Consider the following 21,252-nt stretch of genomic DNA (forward strand, 5'->3'; position numbering starts at 1 on the left):
CTCAGCAAACAGGCCAAAGAAGCAAGCGAAAAGACAAAGTTCATGATGAGACGTTAAAATTCAGATATGATTGCATACACACCGTGTTACATAAAGCCCCGTTGTAAAATCTTAACTGTACAATACAGAGCATACACATTCGTAGAGACGGCTGTTAAATTATTTACTAGTGATTTACAGCCTTATGACAGAACAGCCATTTAAACCGCTGGGTGGGCATAACAGTTTCACGTACAGTCTCTTCAAAGTGCAACTGCTTCACACCCCATGGGGGCCAAACACCACTTTTCTTCCCTCAACCTTTCAAACATCAGTCACCCTGCACTTCACCTACTCTGTCTGCAGTCAGCAGCACGCTAATCCACCTCACTGAGCTATGCGTCTCACTCAACACCCGGAGGGTGGGTTAACACGTATATATATATATATATATCTTTTTAAGAAGAGCCGGTAGGCCACACCCCCTTCATGTGTTTTTTCACCGTGTTCAGACTGGGGAGGGTAAGAGATGGAAACACGGTACAGAAAGTGCCGTGGTAAGGGACTGAGCTCCCAGCCGTGTGGGGCCTCTCATGTGGTTTTGAGGGTTTGGCGGTCAAATGGAAGGCGCCACACGGACTCTCCCACCTGAGCGTACTCTGTGAGCGCAAGGAAAGGGGAAGTGTGCTTGGAAATGGTACTTGCCCAGGGGCTTATCAGCTGGGCTTGTCTGGAAGAGAACTTGGGTAAATGAAGGCTGCAAGCCGGGGGCCTCCCCGAGAGCAGCTCATCCAGGGGGGTGGACCAGTAACGCAGCTCACCTTGAACCAGACCCGGCCTCTGCCCACACCACAGCAGGCCCTGATAATGGAGCACCACATCTGGAACACAGAGCTAGGCTAACCATCCAAATTCTCCTCGCAGCTCATGTTTCCACATCTTCATATTTTTAGCTTAGAGTTAGAGGCTAGTCCTGCAACGGCGGTCCAGGGCTGTATGAAGTTTCCCAAAATAATACATTAACTAACTGAAGGGTTCTCGTGACCTTTCGCCTCTTGCTTCTAGGTATCCATAGACAAATCAACCATCTTCATTTTCCCAGAATGGCAGAGCAAGGCTACAAAAAACCAGGCATACACAATGTACTGATTAACTGATAGCAGAGCCTGACTCCTAAAGAACAAGACAAGACAGTACATACTGTGTGTTGTCAGCAATTCTCTGCAAAAAAAAAGAGTTTACAAATCCTGACATGTACACTCACTAATTTCCATTGCTTTTTTCCCTTTTTACCTTAATTTAATTATGTATATGGCAGGGATGACCCGTACAAAGCCTCACGCAATTTCGTAAGTAATGACATTTGATTTTGTTCCTCTACATTTCCTTCCCCTATTCATCACTTCCTGTCAATCATTTCCTCCTCCCTTCATTCCTCTCTCCCACACAGTACTGCACTAGAATCGTAACAGGAGGCCGCAGTTTTACGTGTCAACTTGCGTAACTAAGCAAGGACACGCAATGTCTCGCATTGCTTCTCTCACACAGCCATTCCACAGGAGCCGCGGGAGCCAGGCTGACAGCAGCTCACCTTTGTTAAGCGCCGCCGTTAAAGACAAAGCGACGCGCGTCTGCATTGTGGGCTTTTTAATTGAGGCTGACAGCACTGCAAGGCGAAAAATAGAGCGGAGGCATGTTTGAACATGCGCGCGATGGAGCCCCTTGACCCCGAGTGGTAATCCCACTGTGACTGGGGTCAGCCCGGGAAAATCCCTCAAAACCCGGTCGGAGGACCGCTGTTGATGGACCGCTGCAAATCCGCCCGTGGTAGGGGGGCGTCGGTCAATATCTGAAGGGGGGGGGGGGGGGGGCAGGGCCAACCACAGCCTGAGAGAAGAAGCAAGCCGCCACCCTCTCATGGGGATCGATGTGTAGAATTAGAAACAATGTGCCTGCTTGCTTTGGGAACATTCCCAGGACATCTGTCCTTTCTGGGTGTACTGGGGACGTAAGCAGCTCTGGAGTCACTCGTTTCTTACTTCCTTAAAGTAAGTGAAGAACCGGCTGACAGCTCAGACTGCAGTGAACACGTACGTTTTCTGCACTGTCCTCTTTCCTTTGTGGGAGGCTGAATATAACCAGCAAGCATCACCTCCACCTCACATTCACATACACATGGGTACACAGGCAGGCACACGTCCACCCATGTAGACCCACTATACTAAAATCAAAATCAAGTAACACGTCCATTGACTGTAAAAAAACAAAAAGACTAATGTTTAAAAAATGTGCAGTGACTTGGCAGTGATGCAAACTGTCCCTGATTGGTCCACAAAATATAAAATACTGTCCAAATAACACAATAACTTAACAAATCGGCACATGGGGAGAGATTAGACTAAATAAAAACACCTACTGGGACTACACTGGCCCCACAAGACCTGTACAGAATCCAAACACGCTGGTGCAAGAGAGCAACATCTCTCAGCACGACCAGGAAGTGAGCTTCAAAATGGAAGCCCGGTCTTGGCCCCTTGGCTAAATTCAGTGCCTAATATGAAGGCCCAGGGAAACTTTGTCGACATAAACTTGTCAGCGCGTGTGAAGGACCCTGGCTCTTGAGAAAGGCCTGAGAAACCACCTTGTCACAGCCAAGACAACAAAGTCCTTTGTAAACACACCACTTCCCTGTACCAGATGATGAGCTTTCCCCAGGATAAACTAACAGGAAGCACCAACATTGAATAAGAAAGATACGTATCACTGAATAAGAGACCACTGCACAAAAGGCACTCTGGCAGACTTAGAAACTTGTGTGGGCGTAATAAAGAAGCATGCTAAGATGTCATTTTCATGATCCGTGGGGCAGGGGGACTTTCGGTCAAGCAGTTTCCACTGAGGTTATAAGCCACACTCTTCTTCAAACAAAACGCTGCCAACAGAGTTCACTTTCACGAGAACAACACGGAGTCCAAGAAATTATAAACTCAACTCCAGACCCTGTAAGTAGAGCCATCTATGAGCGGGCAGTAACAGTTTGTTAAACCACAGATACATAAAGCAGAACAACAATGAAAAGTTTGCAAAGGGAGGGAATGGTCTTGATTTAAACTCCACATGACCTCTCTTTTAGACTTCAAATTTGCTGGTGGTGAAACACTGAGCTGCAGAGAGCAAGAGAACTGGAGAGGGAAAGCCTTCAGTATTTCTATCAGCATGGGTCTGCTGTTTCTCGTGGAAGCCTTCATGTCCACACAGTTTGACAGTCGGGGGAATGGATGGGGAGAGTGTCCAACTGGCCTGTTTCTGCCCCCCCGCCTTCATGCTGTCTGCTCTGCGAAGCGATCCAGGCGCTCGACTGCTTTGCTGGATGTAAAGGTAATTCTTCTTCTGACTTCCTATATCCTATGAACCCGGCTATCGGAAGGCGTAACAGTAGTAGGACCGTTCCAGTAGAACCGTTTCTGTAAACATCTAACGCAGAAATAAATTCTAGACCAACACCAGACCCTCTGGTACAGTAATCAAGCACAGACAATAACAAAAATAATAATTAATTGCGATATATTTATAACACTTTTCTCAAACTCAAAGTGCTTTAGTGATGAAGGGGAAACTCGCCTCAACCAACACCAATGAGTAGCACCCACCAGAACACTCATCACAACTCAGCTGAAGTGGAGTGGGGGAGAACAGTTTAGTTAATTAAATCGGGAGATGATTAGGTGACAGGTTGAGAGACCCAGGTTAGGAATTTAGCCAGGACACCGAGAATCCCCTACTCTTTGCGAAGAGTGTCATGGGGTCTTGACCACAGTGAGTCAAGCCCTCGGTTTAATGTCTCATCTGAAAGATGGCATCTCCTACAGCGCAGTGTCCCCATCACTGCAGTGGGCCACCGGGGATTATTTGACCAGAGGGAAGATTGCCCCCTACTGGCCCACCAACAAACATTCCAGCAGCAACTTAGTTTTCCCAGGAGGTCTCCCATCCAAGAACAAACCAAGCTAACACTTACTTAGCTTCAGCCATTTGGCAGGAGCAGGGTGCATGGTGGCATGGCTGCTGGAAACAAGTCAAAACACATCACAGTGTGCTATATATTCACCAACTGTCCTTGTTAATCATTGGAGCCCAGCGCACTTTGATCCGTCCGTTAATACTCAGGAAACGTTCCTGGATTAGGACAAGCATGACGATACTGCACCTAGAAAAGTGCCTGACAACATTGCATACATTTACACCACAGTTCACGAGACAGGCAACCTTTTCGGTATATCACCACTTTATTGATAAATAAAAAGGATGGAGTTTAGACTAAACTGCCCACAGTTGCATCTCGAAAAAACACAAGTGAATGTTTTCAGCAAGCTCCTTATGGGGTGTACAGCAATGTCAGTATTGAAACCTTTATCGTAATGTGTGAGAACTGTAGTTGTATGTTATTGCAAAGAACTTGTTAAGCTGATGTTTTACCTATATTTGCATTGTTTTCCTCTTGTTTAATTCCCACGTGGGGATGGTCAGGAAAACAATGCAAATATAGGTAAAACATCAGGTTAACACGTTCTTCCCAGGACGGTTTGATTCAACATCTCATCAAAAGGCTTTCCAATAGTTCCAATAGACTTTCCATAGATCTGTGCCACCATTGAGGGGGTAAAGTCTTCTTCTAAGTTGAGTCTTAAAGAAGGTAATAAGTAAAGAAAAAAAAAAAAAAGTGTTAACCGCATGCTTTCTTTCAGAAGATTGCAACACCCTATGGTTTTCAAGATCAGCTTCTGTGTCAACTTTTGCAACACACAGTGTTACAACATACATGCTGTATTCCCCGCTGGTCTTCTAAAGTCACCTGAATTACAAGGAAAACGTGACTCTTCCGTGACTGTGATCACTGGCAATAAGCAAAAACCACCAAGATGTTAACAACAATAAAGTAAATTATGTCTGGGGAAAAAAAGGTCTAAGTACTTTTACTTGGATGGAAGAAAACAACCGTACCTCTTTGAAATCTTTTATAAGGGGCAATGCATTGCCAACATTACCATTAACCCAGTAAACACACTGAGATTAAGTTCTCCTGGAACTGGGAAAATAATGAACATGCCCATAAAAGAGCTATTGCGTAAGGCACTCCTGCAAGGTTTGTGTGAAAGTCACCAAGTGTCACACGGCCTGAAGGTTTCTGTGACTAGAATTAATGACTGCTGCGTTGTGCTTTGTTCCGATGCAAAGATGAACTAATCTTACAGGTACTATAGTATAAATGTAATCTTACCTGGACCACCTCTATGCCTCTTTTTCTGTGGAGAGAAGAAAAAAAGAAAAAATAGATTACTGGCTGTTCAGCTCAGAGTAGCATGAAAAGATCTGTCACATTGTGCCACTGTGACAAGGGGTGGGGAGGGGGGCAACTTGGCAAATCCTTCCATTTTGAAACTGACAGAAGTATAAACAAAAGAATATAACATTTTTAAATTTTTATATGTGAAGCTGGATACGGATGGAAAGGATGTGAGACTGCTTTGTATCCTATTGTGAACACAGATGTGTGTAAGCAGCGGCAAGCCAAATCAACTCCCAATCGCAAGGGGAATCTCGCACACCCCCATAAAAGGGGTGTGGCTATCTTCAAGGGCAAGGAAATGTCAGCGGGGACACAGAGGAACATTTGCACCAGTCAAATCCTGAGCCCATTAAGGACAGCCTAACTGCATTACTGCAGCCATTAATATAACACAGAGTGTCTGTCACAGTCTGAAACAACTCTAAAAAACCCCCCAAAAAAGTGAATAAAAATATACACATGTTCTACTAATATATGCTGTAAATGAAAGGATTAACTACACAATGTTCACATAACAAAATCACAGAGAACATGTAGGCCTATTCTTTGTACCGTTTAACACTTTCTCATTCACATGCTAGTCACATAAAAAGTAGAAAATCTTGTTCTGTTGCCAGGACACACAGTTACTCTGCAAAATAGGATCCTTTTCTTTCAAGCACTTCTGGTATGGGGGAGGGACAAAACACACAAAAAAACTGCTCCGGGTCACGCCAATGCACAGCCATTCATCTGAAACCCAGTAGCTATTCTATCGCGTCCAAACCATTTGCAACAGAAACACATCATAAAAACAAACCAAACAGTAACATGAAAAATATGTACTAATAAAATTTAAAATATATGGAAGGTAACTCATAAAGAAAACTGAAATCAGATATTATTTTCATAGCTTTTTTCTGTGTTATGGCCCAACTGCCACCAATTACAAAATGACTCATTATATATGGTCAAAAAGACAATCCCTAGCTGATAAGCCACAGACATAGATATGGGTCTCTTGCACTCCCAAGAATCCACAGCTTTTGAGAGGCCAGAAAAATCCTAAGCTTTTGGTAAAAATTGGTTGCTTGGCAACCCACAAACCCTTGTCAAAGAGGAGCCCTATTCGACTGTTGTGCAAGAGACTTTCAGCTGCCACACAGAACCAGGACATTTCTTTCACACCAAAGCAACTTAAAGAAAAAAAATGGCAAGTTCTGTTTAGCTGCAGTCTGTTCGGGCCCAAATGAAAAACCATTGTGAAATAGTAAAGTAAAAAGTAAATGCAAAAAGTGTTGTCTATACTTTTATCATCTGTTTAAAGAGTAAACAGATGTCTGCACGATGTCCAGTGTTGAGCAACAAAATATAGGCTATTCCTCTGCTTGCTTTCATTGTCCATATTCAAAAACTTTCAGCTTTCTGTAGGTTTAGTAAGGTTGCTTCATATGAGGCATTTGGTGAGAAGATTAAAACACTTCTGGAAATTCTGACAAGCGTGGGCGATATGAAGGTGCAAACTCTAATTTGGAACTGCTGCCTGGCTCTGATATTTCCCCTTCAGGAGAGAGCAAGGGGAGGCTTGTTGAAATGCAAACAGGAAGAGAGACGGCCACTTGTGCACAACTGCAACAAGAACACGCTAACTCTGACACGCTACATGTTCCCGACACGGCTCTCCTTCTGCCACCTTGCGTGTGTCCCCGTGTGTGTTTGAGGATGCAATCTCTCTGACGCGTACTATAAGAGCATCCGTGTGGACTGTGTTTGGTTGGGTGGCAACAGGAGTTCCTGGATGCAACCATGCGAAACGCGAGCATCTGAATGTGGGGGCGTGCGCATCGTGAGATTTCGGGCTGCTTTCGGGCCGTTGCCGTCTCCCGTTTCAGAGCCAAACTAAACAATGTTAACACCAGGCTGCCAGCAGAATAGACCTCCATCCTTCAGGCATGAGCTTACCTCTATACCTGAGAGCAAGAGGGACTGGGGTAAGCTCATTACACGGATCTGGCACCGGAGACAATAGCCATCCATTTTGAACACTCTTTCTTTGAGGTTCACCACAATGTGGATATTTAATACTGTAGCCTGGCCTTGTAATGCTTCATGAATGAGGCCTTTGGTTTCAGTTCAGATATGGAGATTGGTGCCCACACACTTCAGATGCTGACTGGAAGGAAATAAAGACAAAACAAGAGTCCCATACCCAAGCCAGGCTAGACATTGTTTGGGTTTGACATGCAACTGAGTGAACTAAATTATGTGCGTGAACAATGGTACGAGAGTGAAATGCACATAAACAATAACTGCATACACGCACACAAAAGGAATGTGCTTAGATACAGGCATAGATAGACACACCGAAAACACCAGTGAAAACAAAGTGTAAAAAAAACTGAAAACATAAACAGAGGTCAGCATGCCGACCTCAATACCAGGCTTCGTATAAAAAATTAAAAAATACATTTTTTAAAAAAATTAATAAAGCTGAGTTTTCAGCATATAGCCAAAAGTGTGCCCCTACAGAAAGGAGTCAAACTTAACACAACATCAGCATGTGACAGTGGTACTGTTGTATCCGGAAGGCCAGCTTGGAGCCCATAACAAAATTAATTTGATGAATAATGCATCATTGCCAAAACTAATTGCACATAAGGGTCTGAGCCAAGCCCTCAGTGTGTGCACAGTGCAGCCCCTCAATGGTGGGGCATGCAGAGCCTGATCTGGAATCAGCGGGGATCTCCCCAGCTGCCAGCTGTCCCAGACAGGCCCCCACTGAGACCCCTGCGTGTGGAGCGTGTCGGTCTCCAGATGGACCAAAGGCTGAGGAGCCGACCGGCTCTGCCCTCCGAGGGTCCCGTCTTCATGGGAGCGCGGAGCGTGGACGGCCCACGGAGCAAAGCCCGTCTCTACACACATTCAGCAACACTGAGACACATGTGGACAGACAGACACACACGCATGCACGCACACACATATACAGGCACACAAACACACACACATACATACATACATACACAAACACAGGCTCACACACACAGACACACGCACGCACTCAAAAACACACAAAAGGCCGTGACATTCCTGAGATTCCAGAACACGCCAGAGTATGATGCAATTGTGCATTTGGTGAAAAAAAAAAACAAGTCACAAACATGGAGCTGTGCTCTGCGCTGATTCCAGTGAAGGAATGAAAAAAAACTGCAACTGAGTGAGAGGCGAGCAGCAAAACAGCTTTTCTTTGGAAGGGGGCAGGAGAGGGAGGGGGGGGGGATGAGTCATACCAGCCCCTTCCATTTGAAAATGCCCCTGCACTGTGGTGGGGCCTTGCCTCCCGTCGCTGGATCGCTCCGGTATTGTGCTGAACGTTTGGGCCTTCCTAGACCACACCGTTGCCATGGCGACAAAACTCTACGAGCAAACAGCTGCTGCAAACGGGCCCACTTGGAGCACAAAGCTCGGAGACGGTGCCCGATCCATTCACCGTGCTGGAACACATTCAGGAAGGCTAGCCCGCCGCTTTCTTCACATGTCACTGGGGATTAGGCTCTTTCATGGCCTGCGCACAGGGCAGACTTGGAGGACAACTGATGACCCATTTTTTGGCTGGTTCTCTCAATATGGTGCAAATACAAAACTACTGGTGCTCCCATTAAAAACGGATGCCAAAACAGCAACAAAGGTTGTTTAAAGGTAGATTTTGGCCAAGCAAAAAAAGGTATGGGGGCATTATCTATAAGCCATAGCATCTTTACATCTCTTTCCATGCATTGTGTGGAATACCCCATCTGATCTTCGTGGAATTCTGGGTCAGATCAGTCACAGTCACATGTCCGTTAACTTTCTTCATGCAATTCCCTGATTTAAAAAAAATGAAATCCCTCCCATAAAAGCTGGCTTGTTCAGGCACAGTTCAGTGTTGTAACATTGCTGCCCAGAGTTTCTCTGTCTACATGTGGATGGTCACATACAAGCTGATTATGGATGGAGAACAGGGCACCAGTGTGAGTTAAGATATTTCAGCTGCACAAATGGACCATCCACTGCATCTATAAGCTCAGCTTCCAACTAGGGCAGAAGTGCCCTCAATCTGCCTCCACCAAACAGACTCAAACTGCTGAATTATTGTTGGTCATGCTCATTTCCACCCACTCCAAATCCTCAACTAGAAAACTGCAGTTACCGTGACACAGATAGCCAACATGCGGTCACAGGGAAGAGCACTGAAATGCAGTGAGGGGACAAAGGATCTTTCAGAAGGTGACATGGTCAAGAGCTCAGTTTGGGTGCAGGTAGACCCCCCCGTTGAAAAGTTCAACTTTAGCTTAGTCTTTTCTGACAGAGCCCCCAACAGAGCACCCATGGTGGCTTTTCCATTCATAAGGTCTAAACCCCCCCCCCCCCCCCCCAAGGCAAAGTCAGTTTGGCAAGCAGTAGATCTCATAATTATAGCCATAATTATGGCTACGTCACAGGTGTACTGTACCCATACACTATTTTTTAATGGACTGGGATGCAATGGTTAATGGTCCTGTAATTGCTAGAGGGAGACAGCAGTTTTCCAGTGGGACTTGTGTGTCTTGGACTTAATGAGCAGAGAAACACCAACATCGAAGGGCAGGTTGGTCTCATTCAGTCTGTCTTATGCAGCACAGTTGCGTGACAATAACCTGTGACACTTTCCAGGTGAGCAGTGTTCCAGGTGAAAGGGCACAGCATTATTTTACCCTAAGGGGGTCATAAATGCGAGCTCCCTGAATACATCAGGTGACTGCCCTTTGACCAATCAGTGGTTGCAGTATGACAATAACATGCAAGACATAAGCCTCATAAGCTCCTAAGACCCAGGATGTACTAACACAAGCACTTTGCAGCGCTGATATATTCTATGCCTCTGCCACACTCAGACTGAAGCAAGTAACATTCAGGCTTGATACACACTACAACATTTGGGCTGAAAGATGTTACCATTTTAACTAGCAACACATGCCACAGCTGTGTTGGTACAGACTCACGTGCCTTTTCAGCTTCAGAAACAAACTCTTCTTACGTAGGCCAATATTACCATTTGAAAATGGTCACTACAAGACTCACACAAGCTTAGGATTCACTCACCCTTGTGTACTTTAATGATCGTGAAAGCATTCTTTGACTGAAGTCAAGTACTTGTGCGGACTTGTACTCTGTGTATCGATTTCAGGAACATCGGGTAAGACTGTGTACACACATAGTTACCACTGGTTAGAAAAGCGCAGTCACCGTAGTACTGGACAAAACAGCACTGAGTCCCAAACACTGGCAAAAAGGGAAATGATGTGTTAAGTACATTTGTACAAGGCCTTCCTTGACAGTAGCATCATGTCTGAAGCTTGTGCTCCACCGCAAAGTGTACCCAATGCACGAGAATGTGAACAGAACTTTACAAGAACATATATATTTCACTGCTATTCCGTGCATCACATTAGCAACCTGGATTCCCTGGACAGTCCAACCATGACAGACTCTCCTTTGGAGCTCCCTTTAGCTAGCTCCTGCTGCAGGGAGACATTCTGTTGGAGGGTTATGAAGGATTACCATTTAATCCGGAAAAACATTTTTAATCTGCACCGGAGCAATCCTGCTGCTTTGTGAATCCACAGCTTTTGGCAAGGTGGAAATCTCTCACCATTGCTCTCTGCTGGTAAGAAATCCACTGAAAAACCATTGGGCTGGACAGCTGGGATTTGGATTTGAACTCAATTCCATTTGCTTCCCTGCATAGAAGGACCTTGATCTAATCATCACACTGTTTGAATCTCATTTCAAATCCAGGTCACAGCATACAAATATTAGACACAAGCCGACCGGTCTGCCTACAGGCAGCAAACTCCTTGAGAGTGACCCCCACCAACCTCTGGCCCCCTCCGCATTAGAAAAATCCAAATCCCTGTGAACACCACAAGGACTAACTGTGGATTAGGAAAATCAGCTTGCATGTATTCCTGCTTGTTGATATACAATAGAGTGCTCTTTGTTCTACAGCAGGCAAGCCCTACAGTAGTCTGCCTGCTAAAGAAATGCAATACATCCCATGCCCCAATTCACACCACATCACACAGATAACTCAATCCATTGAAGTCTATGAGCCCAAGGTAGCTACTGTCATCAAAGAAACACAGATAGATGGACAGACACACATCACCGGATGACAAAACTATAAAATTATATTAGTGTTTTACAAATATGCGTTTTACGAAATATAGGGTGGTCCTATGTACATGGTGATCATCCTGTGTTTAGTTGGCTGAAACACAATATGCCCCTCAGCCTTATTTTGGCATTTCTTTCCTTTGCATGGTATCCTTTTCTCCATACTTAAGATGCTCGGCCAGGCTCACTTCTCCGAGGCATCATTACATCACAGCCCCAGTGCTTTAGTGCAGGATCGTTGTTTCTAGTACAGCAGGGATGAGCCGTTCTCATCTGGAATTGCAGATCTGTGGATCATGCCACTATTCACACATAAAACTAGTCCCACATAGTGATGAGATGTTCCCACGCCACAGAAGAGAAAGAACAGAGGCCTAATTAACTCCACAGTCGAGTGGATTCAAATGTCACTGACAAGCAGGAAAGAAAACGAGTCCTCTAATGAGTCTCTGAAATGCGCATGAAAGGAACACATTTATAAAAAAAAATAAAAAAACTTTAAAAAAGCATTATTGTGCACAGTCTTTATTACAACTCAGTTTCCAAGTCTATGCTGTGCTCTTCAATAAAAACAGGTGGACACATCTTAACCGTCTGCAGCATTACAGTATCACTTTTGGTCTCGACTCAAACTCGGTCTTGGTTTAACAAAAAACGGAACCAGTAATTCATTCAAATAAATGAAACTATTGATGAAAAACATCGATAAATCAAATTGATCACATGTTCACCACTCATTCGGTATAATGAAGAACTAACAGGTTCAATTATTTCATACACATTTTAGCCTATGTCTTAGGCCAAGCTGTCACAAGCGTTGTTTCAAAATGCGTGTCAGCAGTACAACTACAGTAACGTCCTATCCTAAGAAATTCTCCGAATATGTCCTGAGGTTGTGCATGTTAGAATAGAGGGACGCTATGGCGTCTACTCCTAGCAACAGGTTAACCACTTAATGGGCGTATATATCTGCCTTCTAGTGCCTGATAATGCAGCTCCTCGATACAAAATTGCTGCTGTACAAAGTGACAAAAAATCGAATGCTTCAACAAAAAAAATGACGCTTGAGGATACGGAAGTGTCTGTTTGCACATAGCGTAAATGCATAATGCGTCCAGTTAACTAGTCAGCTAACGCTACCTACCTGCACAAGTCAGCGAAGGCCAGGAAATTCAGCTTCTTCATCTTCTTCTCGCTGAGCCAGTAGCCCACTCTCTTGCCTTTGAGAAAAGTCTGCATCTCCAGCTCTCGTCTTATTTCGATCCAGATGTGACAAATTATTCTAACTGGACTCCCAGTAAAAACAGGAAACTGTCTTCTCGCACAAACCTACCAACAAGAGAACAGTAGTGAGCTATGTGGTATTTATAAAATACAACAAAAACGTACGTTGTGCAAATAAGTTAACTGTTAGGATGACCCGAGCTAAAACTTATCAATACCAAACCACAGCAAACGTTCATTGGGCTAGAACAAGCACTGTGTTTGTACAGTCGGTTGCCCGTAGCTACTCAGGGTGGCGTTAGCTTGGTATCTGCTCACTGAAATAGGCGGTCTGTTTCCTCAGTTTTAACATTTGTTGAAGATTTGATCTAGTGAAATACATGTTCCATCTGTTAATGAACTCTTCTCCGATAAAGAGTCGATTTGAATCGAAATGCGCCGTCAAACCTACACAGCAGAATAGCTAGCTGGCAAGCTAGCGTTAGCTAGCTAATCAGAAGGGTTTTCTGAGCACAAAATTCATGATGTTCATCTTCAAAGATTACATGGATAATTTCTAGATAACTTAACAGTACTAGCGAACAACGGCATAAAACAACTGTACATATATCACAGCTGTATTTACCCGCTAATGCATTTCCACCTGGTTTTTTGTAGTCTTCGCTTAGCTAGCAACTTAGCTAGCTGTCCATTCCCCGTGCCCTGATTTTGATATCCAGATGCAAAATTTCTTTGCGCTTCTAAAAATGCGCGATGATCGTGTTTTCGTGAGGACTGGTAGAAAATGCGTCCTGACACGGTGGACACACCCTCCGTAGTCTTGTTGTGCTCATTTATTGGGTACAGCAACGTGCACCTTCAGCAGCCATGGCACATAGCTACTGTACTGTGTGCGTGTGCGTGTGTGTGCACCGAACCGAAGGCGCTAAAGAATCCAGCCCTCTCCTGCTTTAGCTAACTTGCAGCGTTAGCTTCGGGACAGCTCCCCTAGGTGGCAGCAGTATAATATTGTTTGCTCTTTAAAGGGCAAAATAGATTTTCGGCTGTAAAATGCGGAAAGGTGTAAATTCTGTTATTAACATGATTTCAGCGAAGATGAATAGTTCAGTGTAATTTACTGTAGGCCTATGCTCTGTGTGTATGTGTATATTGTATTAAAATTGATTTCAACACAACGATTAATTGGTATAAACAATGAAGTTCATAGAACACCATTATTTACTGTCAGTTTAAAGGCCTTGGGTTTTTATTAAGCATGTACCTTTTCGATGACTGCACAAGGCCCACAAAACAAAAGCGTAAATATTATCAGCAAAAGTGCTCATTGAAATGGTAATGTGTGAATTTACCTTCTTATCCCGTTGGTTGTTCTCAATGAAGCTCTATCAAGAAGTGTGCCTAACAGGTCCTTCTGCAAATAGAGAAAACAAGGGAAAACAACAATGTATCAATTCTGTGTCCTAATATTACTGAGAATAAAATTAAATAAATTAAGTAACTTTCTTTAGTGTTTGTATTGTAAGGCAGACTTAGGGATTGGCTGAAATGGAGGGAAAACTCCATTATATGTTGATACAACTGTATGAATGGGAGGTACATAAGTCACCTTGTTTCAATAATTAACCGCAAGCTGTTATCACAGCCACAACGTTATTGTGAAAGCCTACTGATGTTCACAGGGTGGGGTATGTCAGTTGATAGAGACTCTTGAATTATGGAATTATGCTCATTAATAGTCCATGTTTAGTCCAAATGAACATGTCTTCTCCATTAATACAGCAGTAAATCACTTCTGAAATTAATATTATTTTGTTGTGTGTGTGTGTGTGCAGTGTCCTCCAAAGGCATTTGGATTTGAGATCGAAAGATGAATGTGAGACAAAAGTACAGACAATCTGCTTTTATTTAATTGTATTTACATGTCGATTTGTTAGTGATACAGTGAACTCCATAATGTTTGGGACAAAACTATTTTTTAATTATTTTATTTGGCTCTGTATTCCATCATTTTAGATTTATAATCAAATAATTCATATGTGGTTAAAGTTATCAACTTTTATTAAAGGGTATTTTAATGCATTTTGGTTTCACCATGTAGAAATAATAAAACTTTTTATACCCACCCACCCCAATGTTTGGGAGAAATGGCTTCACAAGTGTTTCTGATTAGTTACGTATGTTTAATTGCTTCTTTAATTGCTGTGTAAGTATAAAATAACTTGCAGTATCTAGTCTTGATTCTAAGCTTTTGATTGCCTTTGAAATCTGTTATTGGTGTTTGTCAGCATAAGGGCCAGAGTTGTTCCAATGAAAGTCAAGGAAACTATTATGAAGCAGAGAAACATGAAAAAAAAAACTGTCAGAAACACAGGCCAAACCTTAGGCTTACCAAAATTAGCTATTTTGAATATTATTATGAAGAAAGAGAGAAGTGGTGAGCTCAGCAATCGCAAAGGGCCTGGTAGGCCAAGGAAGACCGCTACAGTTGATGACCAAAGAACATATGCAAATGTATTGGCTCTGTAAATTATATTATATAGCGCATAGTCTAAAATTTTAAATTCAAATAGTGCCATCTTGAGGACAAAAGATACATTTTAAACACAAATACATTTAAATACATTTAAACCATTATGAAAGAATAAAGGTGGCAGGTGGTGCATGTAATCCAGAAGCCAGGAGTGAGATTTAAACTCTTAGATTTAGACTTCGACAAGATTAAAATGAGTTTAATCAAAAATCAGATTCTTATTAGACAGAATTACCACACATTCATAAATAACTAAATCAATCATCAAAGGCTACCATAAAAATTATCATGAAGATTGTAATAAGTTGTCATAAAAGTTATCATAAGCATTGTATTTCATGAGAAACACCGGACTGGTAAATGCAGACAAGCAGGTGTGAGCTTGTCAGAGAGAGTGTGTGGAGAAAAGAGCACAACTGCCTTTTATACAGTAAAGTAAACCAATGGTATCACATCGAAGGGAGCGCAGGAAGGGATGTCTCAGGGTCACAGCATACTGAGACACTTATAAAAACTAATTATAGACCTACTGCAATGATACACTAAATACATGTATGTAACCAAACAGTGTAATTAAAACGTACATCATACACATATTTCAGCTTAATCAATAATCAATTAATCATTCATTTCTATAATAATTAATCTAATGTAATAATAAACTAGTCATTAATCAACATTACTTGATGATTATTTCTATAATTTCCACTTCACATAAGATTAAGCAGATTTACATTTCACAGCATCCCTAAAATGTTTTATGAAGCTTACAGAATCATTTTTAATCATAAGAATCATAAGAGTGCTATGTCAAAAGCAAGCTTTTTTCCAGTCAAGGTCTTGATTTCATGATCTGGAATTAAAATGTCTTTATGACATCTTTTATTTTGGTCACAGTTGTGATTACACTTTAGTGGCAGATCATCACATCTCAATAATAATCAATTCTTGTTGTCAAGGAAAGCTTAGTCTATTCGCATTTCTCTGATCAAATTTATAATTAGGACATACATAAAGACTACAACTACACTGCAGGAGGGATGCCCCAATTACAAGCACGATTACACGTTAGACTTTTAAATAGCACAACTTTTTTGATAGATTTTTATAAGGCAGATGACGCGGCTCAGCACCACTCCCACGTATCGTAGGTCAGTCACTGAGCTACTAGCTACTGTAGCCTACTTCTTATACAGTTCATTGTAGCTAGCCAGGAAGTAAAAAAATATATCCTGTTTTACGCTTCCGTTTTGTAATTGTATGCTGTTCCTACCAAAATAAAAGCTACTCTTACAGTGGCGTGAATGAGCACGTACGACTGAATGATTTATAGGATGCATTTCAGCAATTGCATACTGCAACTGTAGTTATGAAATGAAATTAGGTAACACTTTTACTTTTTCATTCATTAAGATGTATTTATAATAAAACTATAAATATATTTGCTCAATTATATAAAAAAAAAAAAAACCAAAGCTCACACCAGTGGAAGTGTTGTAGACAAAATCTGATATCAGCGATATCATTGCTTCAACCTTGAAAAATTGTTGCTGGGTACCACCCTTGCAGTTAAGGAGCAATCCATGATGGAGAAATCAATTTCATCGACCCTCTTTATGAAAGATAGCATTTAAAAGAGACAGTGTCTTTATTTTTATACTTTCTATGGTTTATTCCCATTTTGAATTAGTCATGTGTGCTTGTAGGAGAGTTGGGCTTGCAGTTACAAATGTATTTTAATTGCTGCAGTGACACTTAAATCCCAGAAAAATCTTCTAGAGTGAACCATATCATCATCAAGGTCAGTTACCAGATGTTGTGTTATGATTTTAGAATAATATGTACAGATTTCGTTCATGTTGGTTCAGCAGGCTAATAAAAATTCGGTTTTTCGACTACAGTTGGCTTTAATTTTGATTTTCATATACCCTCGTAGCGACCGGAACTAGTTTTGTTTTTAGCTGTAGTACACACTCCGATCTGGATGTCAACAAAGGCATGGGGAACAGGCGGCAATGAGCAGAAGAAAGAAAACCGTGAAGGACATGGTCACCAAATGAACATAGACTAGGATATAGTGAGCTGTGAGTATATTGCTTTAAAGCAGAATAAAGGTTATAAGTAATTAATATAACCCACCTGGCACCGTTTAGATTTTTGTAAAGTGTGTTTTTGTCAAACTTGATCGTTAGCTAGAGATTAGCTTCTCGGTTGGTTAAAATCCTTAGTGACACTAACCAAGTACCTGCTGTTTTGTTGCAGGTAGCTAGTTAGCTAGTCCAACATACTAATCACCGTTGTACTTTCTGTACATTGCAAATATTTGTGTACTTGACAATGAACTATTTAACTAGCTAGCTGGCAACCAGTTTGCTAGCCAGTTACATTGCTAGCTCGCTTGCGAGGATGCTTGTAACAGTTAGCCTGTACGAGATGTTTGGTAACTTAGCTAACAATACATACAGTGGTGGCTTGCTTGTGGAAGTGATCTGGATGCTAGCTGTCAGACTGTAATGTAATGAATACACTAGACTACTCGAACCAGCTCGTTTTGTTGTATAAATACTGGCTGCTTAGCAAGCTGGTACAATATGAGGCAGGAATGTGTCGTGTTTACTGAGCTAGTAATAGCTTGCTACCGAGAAGAAATCGCTAACGTAAAACGAAGTTACGTGTCGGTTGGCTCGCCACACAGCAGCTAATAATATACAGTAGTCTATTACTTTTGTAGTATAGTGGTTACCTGCTAGCCAGTTTAAAAATAAATAAAAGCTCTAGCAAGCAATAGTGTTGCTGGATTGAGATCTGCAAGAGGGCATTCATGTGTTTATAGGCAAGTTGGCTAACTACATATGTAGTGCTAACTGGACAGTTTGTTGTTAGTCTTGTCTTGATGAACGTTATCCTTGTCTGTTAGTGCCAATGAACTGTATCTATCGATAGCATTACTGTACAGTTTGTTGCCAAGCTGACATTTTCATTAAGATGTAGCTAGCTGGCATGGTAGCAGATTTGATTAGCACCCATTTAATTATTTCTTAATAATTTCTTAATCTTGAATTTAGTTAATGGCACTACATAAGTTAATTTTTACAGTCTAGGAACAAGAACGACAACAAAAAGTGAAATTTGACTCCAAATTCAAGGGCACTCATGTGGAAATAAAATAAACATGCAAAACTTTTTATTTGAAATTGTAAACGAAACAGACCACTCGTCTGGATATCCGTTGTTTTTCCAAATGGCTTGGCTTACCACTAATGAGAATCATAACACTTTTTGAAAGCTCTCATTTTCTGTACAGAGGTGAAGGGAGTTTGTTTATGGTTCAGCTGTTGACAGTTGTGGCATTTCATTTTCAGGGAGGAGTATGGAGAATGATGAACTTCCGTCAGCGGATGGGATGGATTGGTGTGGGTCTGTACCTTCTGGCTAGCGTGGCAGCCTTCTACTATGTGTTTGAGATTAACCAGAAATACAATCGACTGACACTGGAGCATGTTCAACAGGCTCAGAAACCCCAAGAACCGCCACTACCGGGGGATTCAGTCTCTTCATCTAACTCACCCTCTTCATGGATGCACAGTTTGAAAATGCGGCTCCTCTCTTTCCCCTTTTGGTTGTGGGGCACAATCTTCCTCATCCCCTACCTCCAAGTGTTCCTCTTCCTCTATTCCTGTACTCGTGCTGACCCAAAGACCATGGGCTATTGTATTCTACCCATCTGCCTGGCAGTGCTTTGTAACCGTCATCAGAGCTTTGCCAAAGCATCCAATCAGATCAGCCAGCTGCAGCTGATTGACACTTAAAAGTGGGTAAGGAAAGATGCACATTGTCAAATGGACACAAGGGAAAGAGGAAGGAAGGGCTACACTCCCAGCTAATTTAATTTTGGATTTCGCCACAGATTGTTCAGCACTCCACACAAAAACATTGAAAGAAAACTGTGTCAATGTGTCCAAAAGGCTTTGATAAGGGAATCAATATCAATATCAGTATCACTTGATTTTGACCGGTTTACTTCCGTTGCATCTGTTGTGTTTTATCGCATACTGCTTTTGACAGTTAATTGTGGTGTGAAATCAGTCTGCTTTTGGAAGAAGGAAATAAGATACCTGGAAGATAGTGACCCAATGTTATTAAAATAAATAAATAAATAAATAAAAAAAGCATTTGGCCAAGTGATACAGTTCGGTATTGTGGAATGCCACTTGTAGTCTGACACTCCCTACTTTGGGATACATGTCTTGAGTGGAATGTATTGTAAAATGATTTAGAGCATTGCTATTTTTAATTTTTTTATGTGTAGAATTCTTTGGATTTGCATTGGATTCCAGAAATGTTGTGGAGTGACTTGCCTATTGCTGTAGAGAAGTCACAAAGTAAAGCTAATTCCAAATGGTGTTGGCAGTACCAGCCATTGGAGGAAAAATAATTGTCCACGTAGGTTATTTACGAGTTAAATTTGTGTTCAGTCTCAAAACTGTAGTGTACCAAATGACTGCATACCGACTGCTATTCTAAGAGAAACAGGGCTTCTTGTAAAAAGTGCTTTGAAAATGTACAAAGATGTACCTGTCAAAAGAATACACTTATGAAGGACAAGGTAATGAAATGATAATTATACCTTTTATTTACATCACAAATTACAAATGTTCATTTCATGGATCTGCATTTCATATTATGCCCCATCATATCTGTCAGTGTCTGACATGGTGGGACAGCAAGTGAATGCTATAATATGAAATGGGTTCCTTGTTATTGAATAAGAATGCATTTGACATCAGCAGGTCTACATTTATGCAATACATTATAGGAACTCAGTTCTTCATTTGCATTTGTAGCATAGATTCTTTCTTTAAAGCACAACACCTTTAACAGACATTTTGGAAAACTTTCTGATAGCAATCCAAAACAAAGTTTTTTGTTTTGTGAAATAACAGTTCACTTCATTATCCCCCCCTCCTCCCCAAAAAAATAATTCTGTAGATGTTATTCCAAAAGTTTGTCATTTTAAAACTTGCTATTGTCTATGAAATACTGGGTAGAGTGAGCTATTAATGTATATTTTGTCTTTCTCAATAACGGCATCTGTACCCATGTGAAGAAACTGAGTATTTTTATTTAATGATTAGTATGTTAAATTTCTATGTTGAACAGGGGAACTGGTTTTGCCAAACTTGTTTTGCTAATTTTGCCTTCTTTACATAGACACAAAGCTTGTCATTTTTATACCATGAAGTACTTATCAAGACTAGTGTAATTACCTGTGCTCTGGTGACATTTTGAATGTATCACAGGTTTATCCATATGAAGTGGCGTTGTAGAAGAATATCTTCCAATACCACTGAAGAACTGCTGTATTAATATCTCTGCCTAGAGGCAAACAAACATTGTGTTGCCTGAGCAGGTTGTTTCTAATCAGCGTCATGAGAGTGTTTATCTTTGTGTTATGAAGATGGAGAGCAGCCTTGGCCTGAGGTTAGACTACCATGCTTGTTTTGTTTTTTTTTGCATCTAAATACTTCTCAACATGTTTGAAAGTTTCTTTCTATATTCATCTGAAAGGGCTTGTCAGTACTTGTCAATTTGAGGGTATTTATATGGGAGTACTGTTTTCCATTTTTTAAAATCTCACTGTGATTTGATTGACTTTTTAAAAACAAATAAAACCTGTTTCAAGAGAATAATTTTCCTTCTAAAATGATTTAAAAAACTTAATTGCAAATAATGTTTCATTGGTGGTAAACTTTGCTCTTCACATGGGAAATGTGTGTCATACGTACATACTCTCTCAAATAGCTTATAATTAGATATGTTGTGTTACCCTTTGTTGAAAAATTAAGCACACAAAGTTTGGAGCAGTTATGCAAAAGTTTTGAACAGGTTTGGGAACATTATTAGCTTTTTAATCACACAGATAATATCCATGTCTAACTGGATGTATTGTGTCATTGTCCACAGTAATGTAGTTATGTGGGTCTGAACTACTACTGAAGCC

At 41.5% G+C, this 21,252-nt stretch overlaps 2 protein-coding genes across 2 annotated transcripts in view; one reads left to right on the top strand and one right to left on the bottom strand.

The window, feature by feature from the left end:
* The window catches only part of LOC118231456 (inositol-tetrakisphosphate 1-kinase-like), a 53,153-nt gene extending 39,502 nt beyond the window's left edge, over positions 1–13,651 (bottom strand). Inside the window, exons 1-3 of the mRNA XM_035425265.1 lie at positions 13,347–13,651; positions 12,642–12,826; positions 5,258–5,282 (exon numbers count right to left, since the gene is read on the bottom strand). Of these exons, the coding sequence (XP_035281156.1) occupies positions 5,258–5,282; positions 12,642–12,736 (120 nt within the window). The 5' untranslated portion in view covers positions 12,737–12,826; positions 13,347–13,651. The remainder of the gene's footprint in view (positions 1–5,257; positions 5,283–12,641; positions 12,827–13,346) is intronic.
* A 3,562-nt stretch (positions 13,652–17,213) lies between these two features.
* Positions 17,214–20,941, top strand: tmem251 (transmembrane protein 251). Its single transcript, XM_035390960.1, has 2 exons — positions 17,214–17,335; positions 18,614–20,941. The coding sequence occupies exon 2, from the start codon at positions 18,629–18,631 to the stop codon at positions 19,058–19,060; it is 432 nt and encodes a 143-aa protein (XP_035246851.1). The 5' UTR covers positions 17,214–17,335; positions 18,614–18,628; the 3' UTR covers positions 19,061–20,941.
* The last annotated feature ends 311 nt before the right edge of the window (positions 20,942–21,252 follow it).

Source organism: Anguilla anguilla, chromosome 1, assembly GCF_013347855.1.
Source record: "Anguilla anguilla isolate fAngAng1 chromosome 1, fAngAng1.pri, whole genome shotgun sequence".
NCBI classification, from domain to species: Eukaryota; Metazoa; Chordata; class Actinopteri; order Anguilliformes; family Anguillidae; genus Anguilla; species Anguilla anguilla.

What these genes read in the sequence shown, in the direction of transcription:
- tmem251 (XM_035390960.1), top strand. Translation starts at nt 18,629, where the DNA reads ATGATGAACTTCCGTCAGCGGATGGGATGGATTGGTGTGGGTCTGTAC.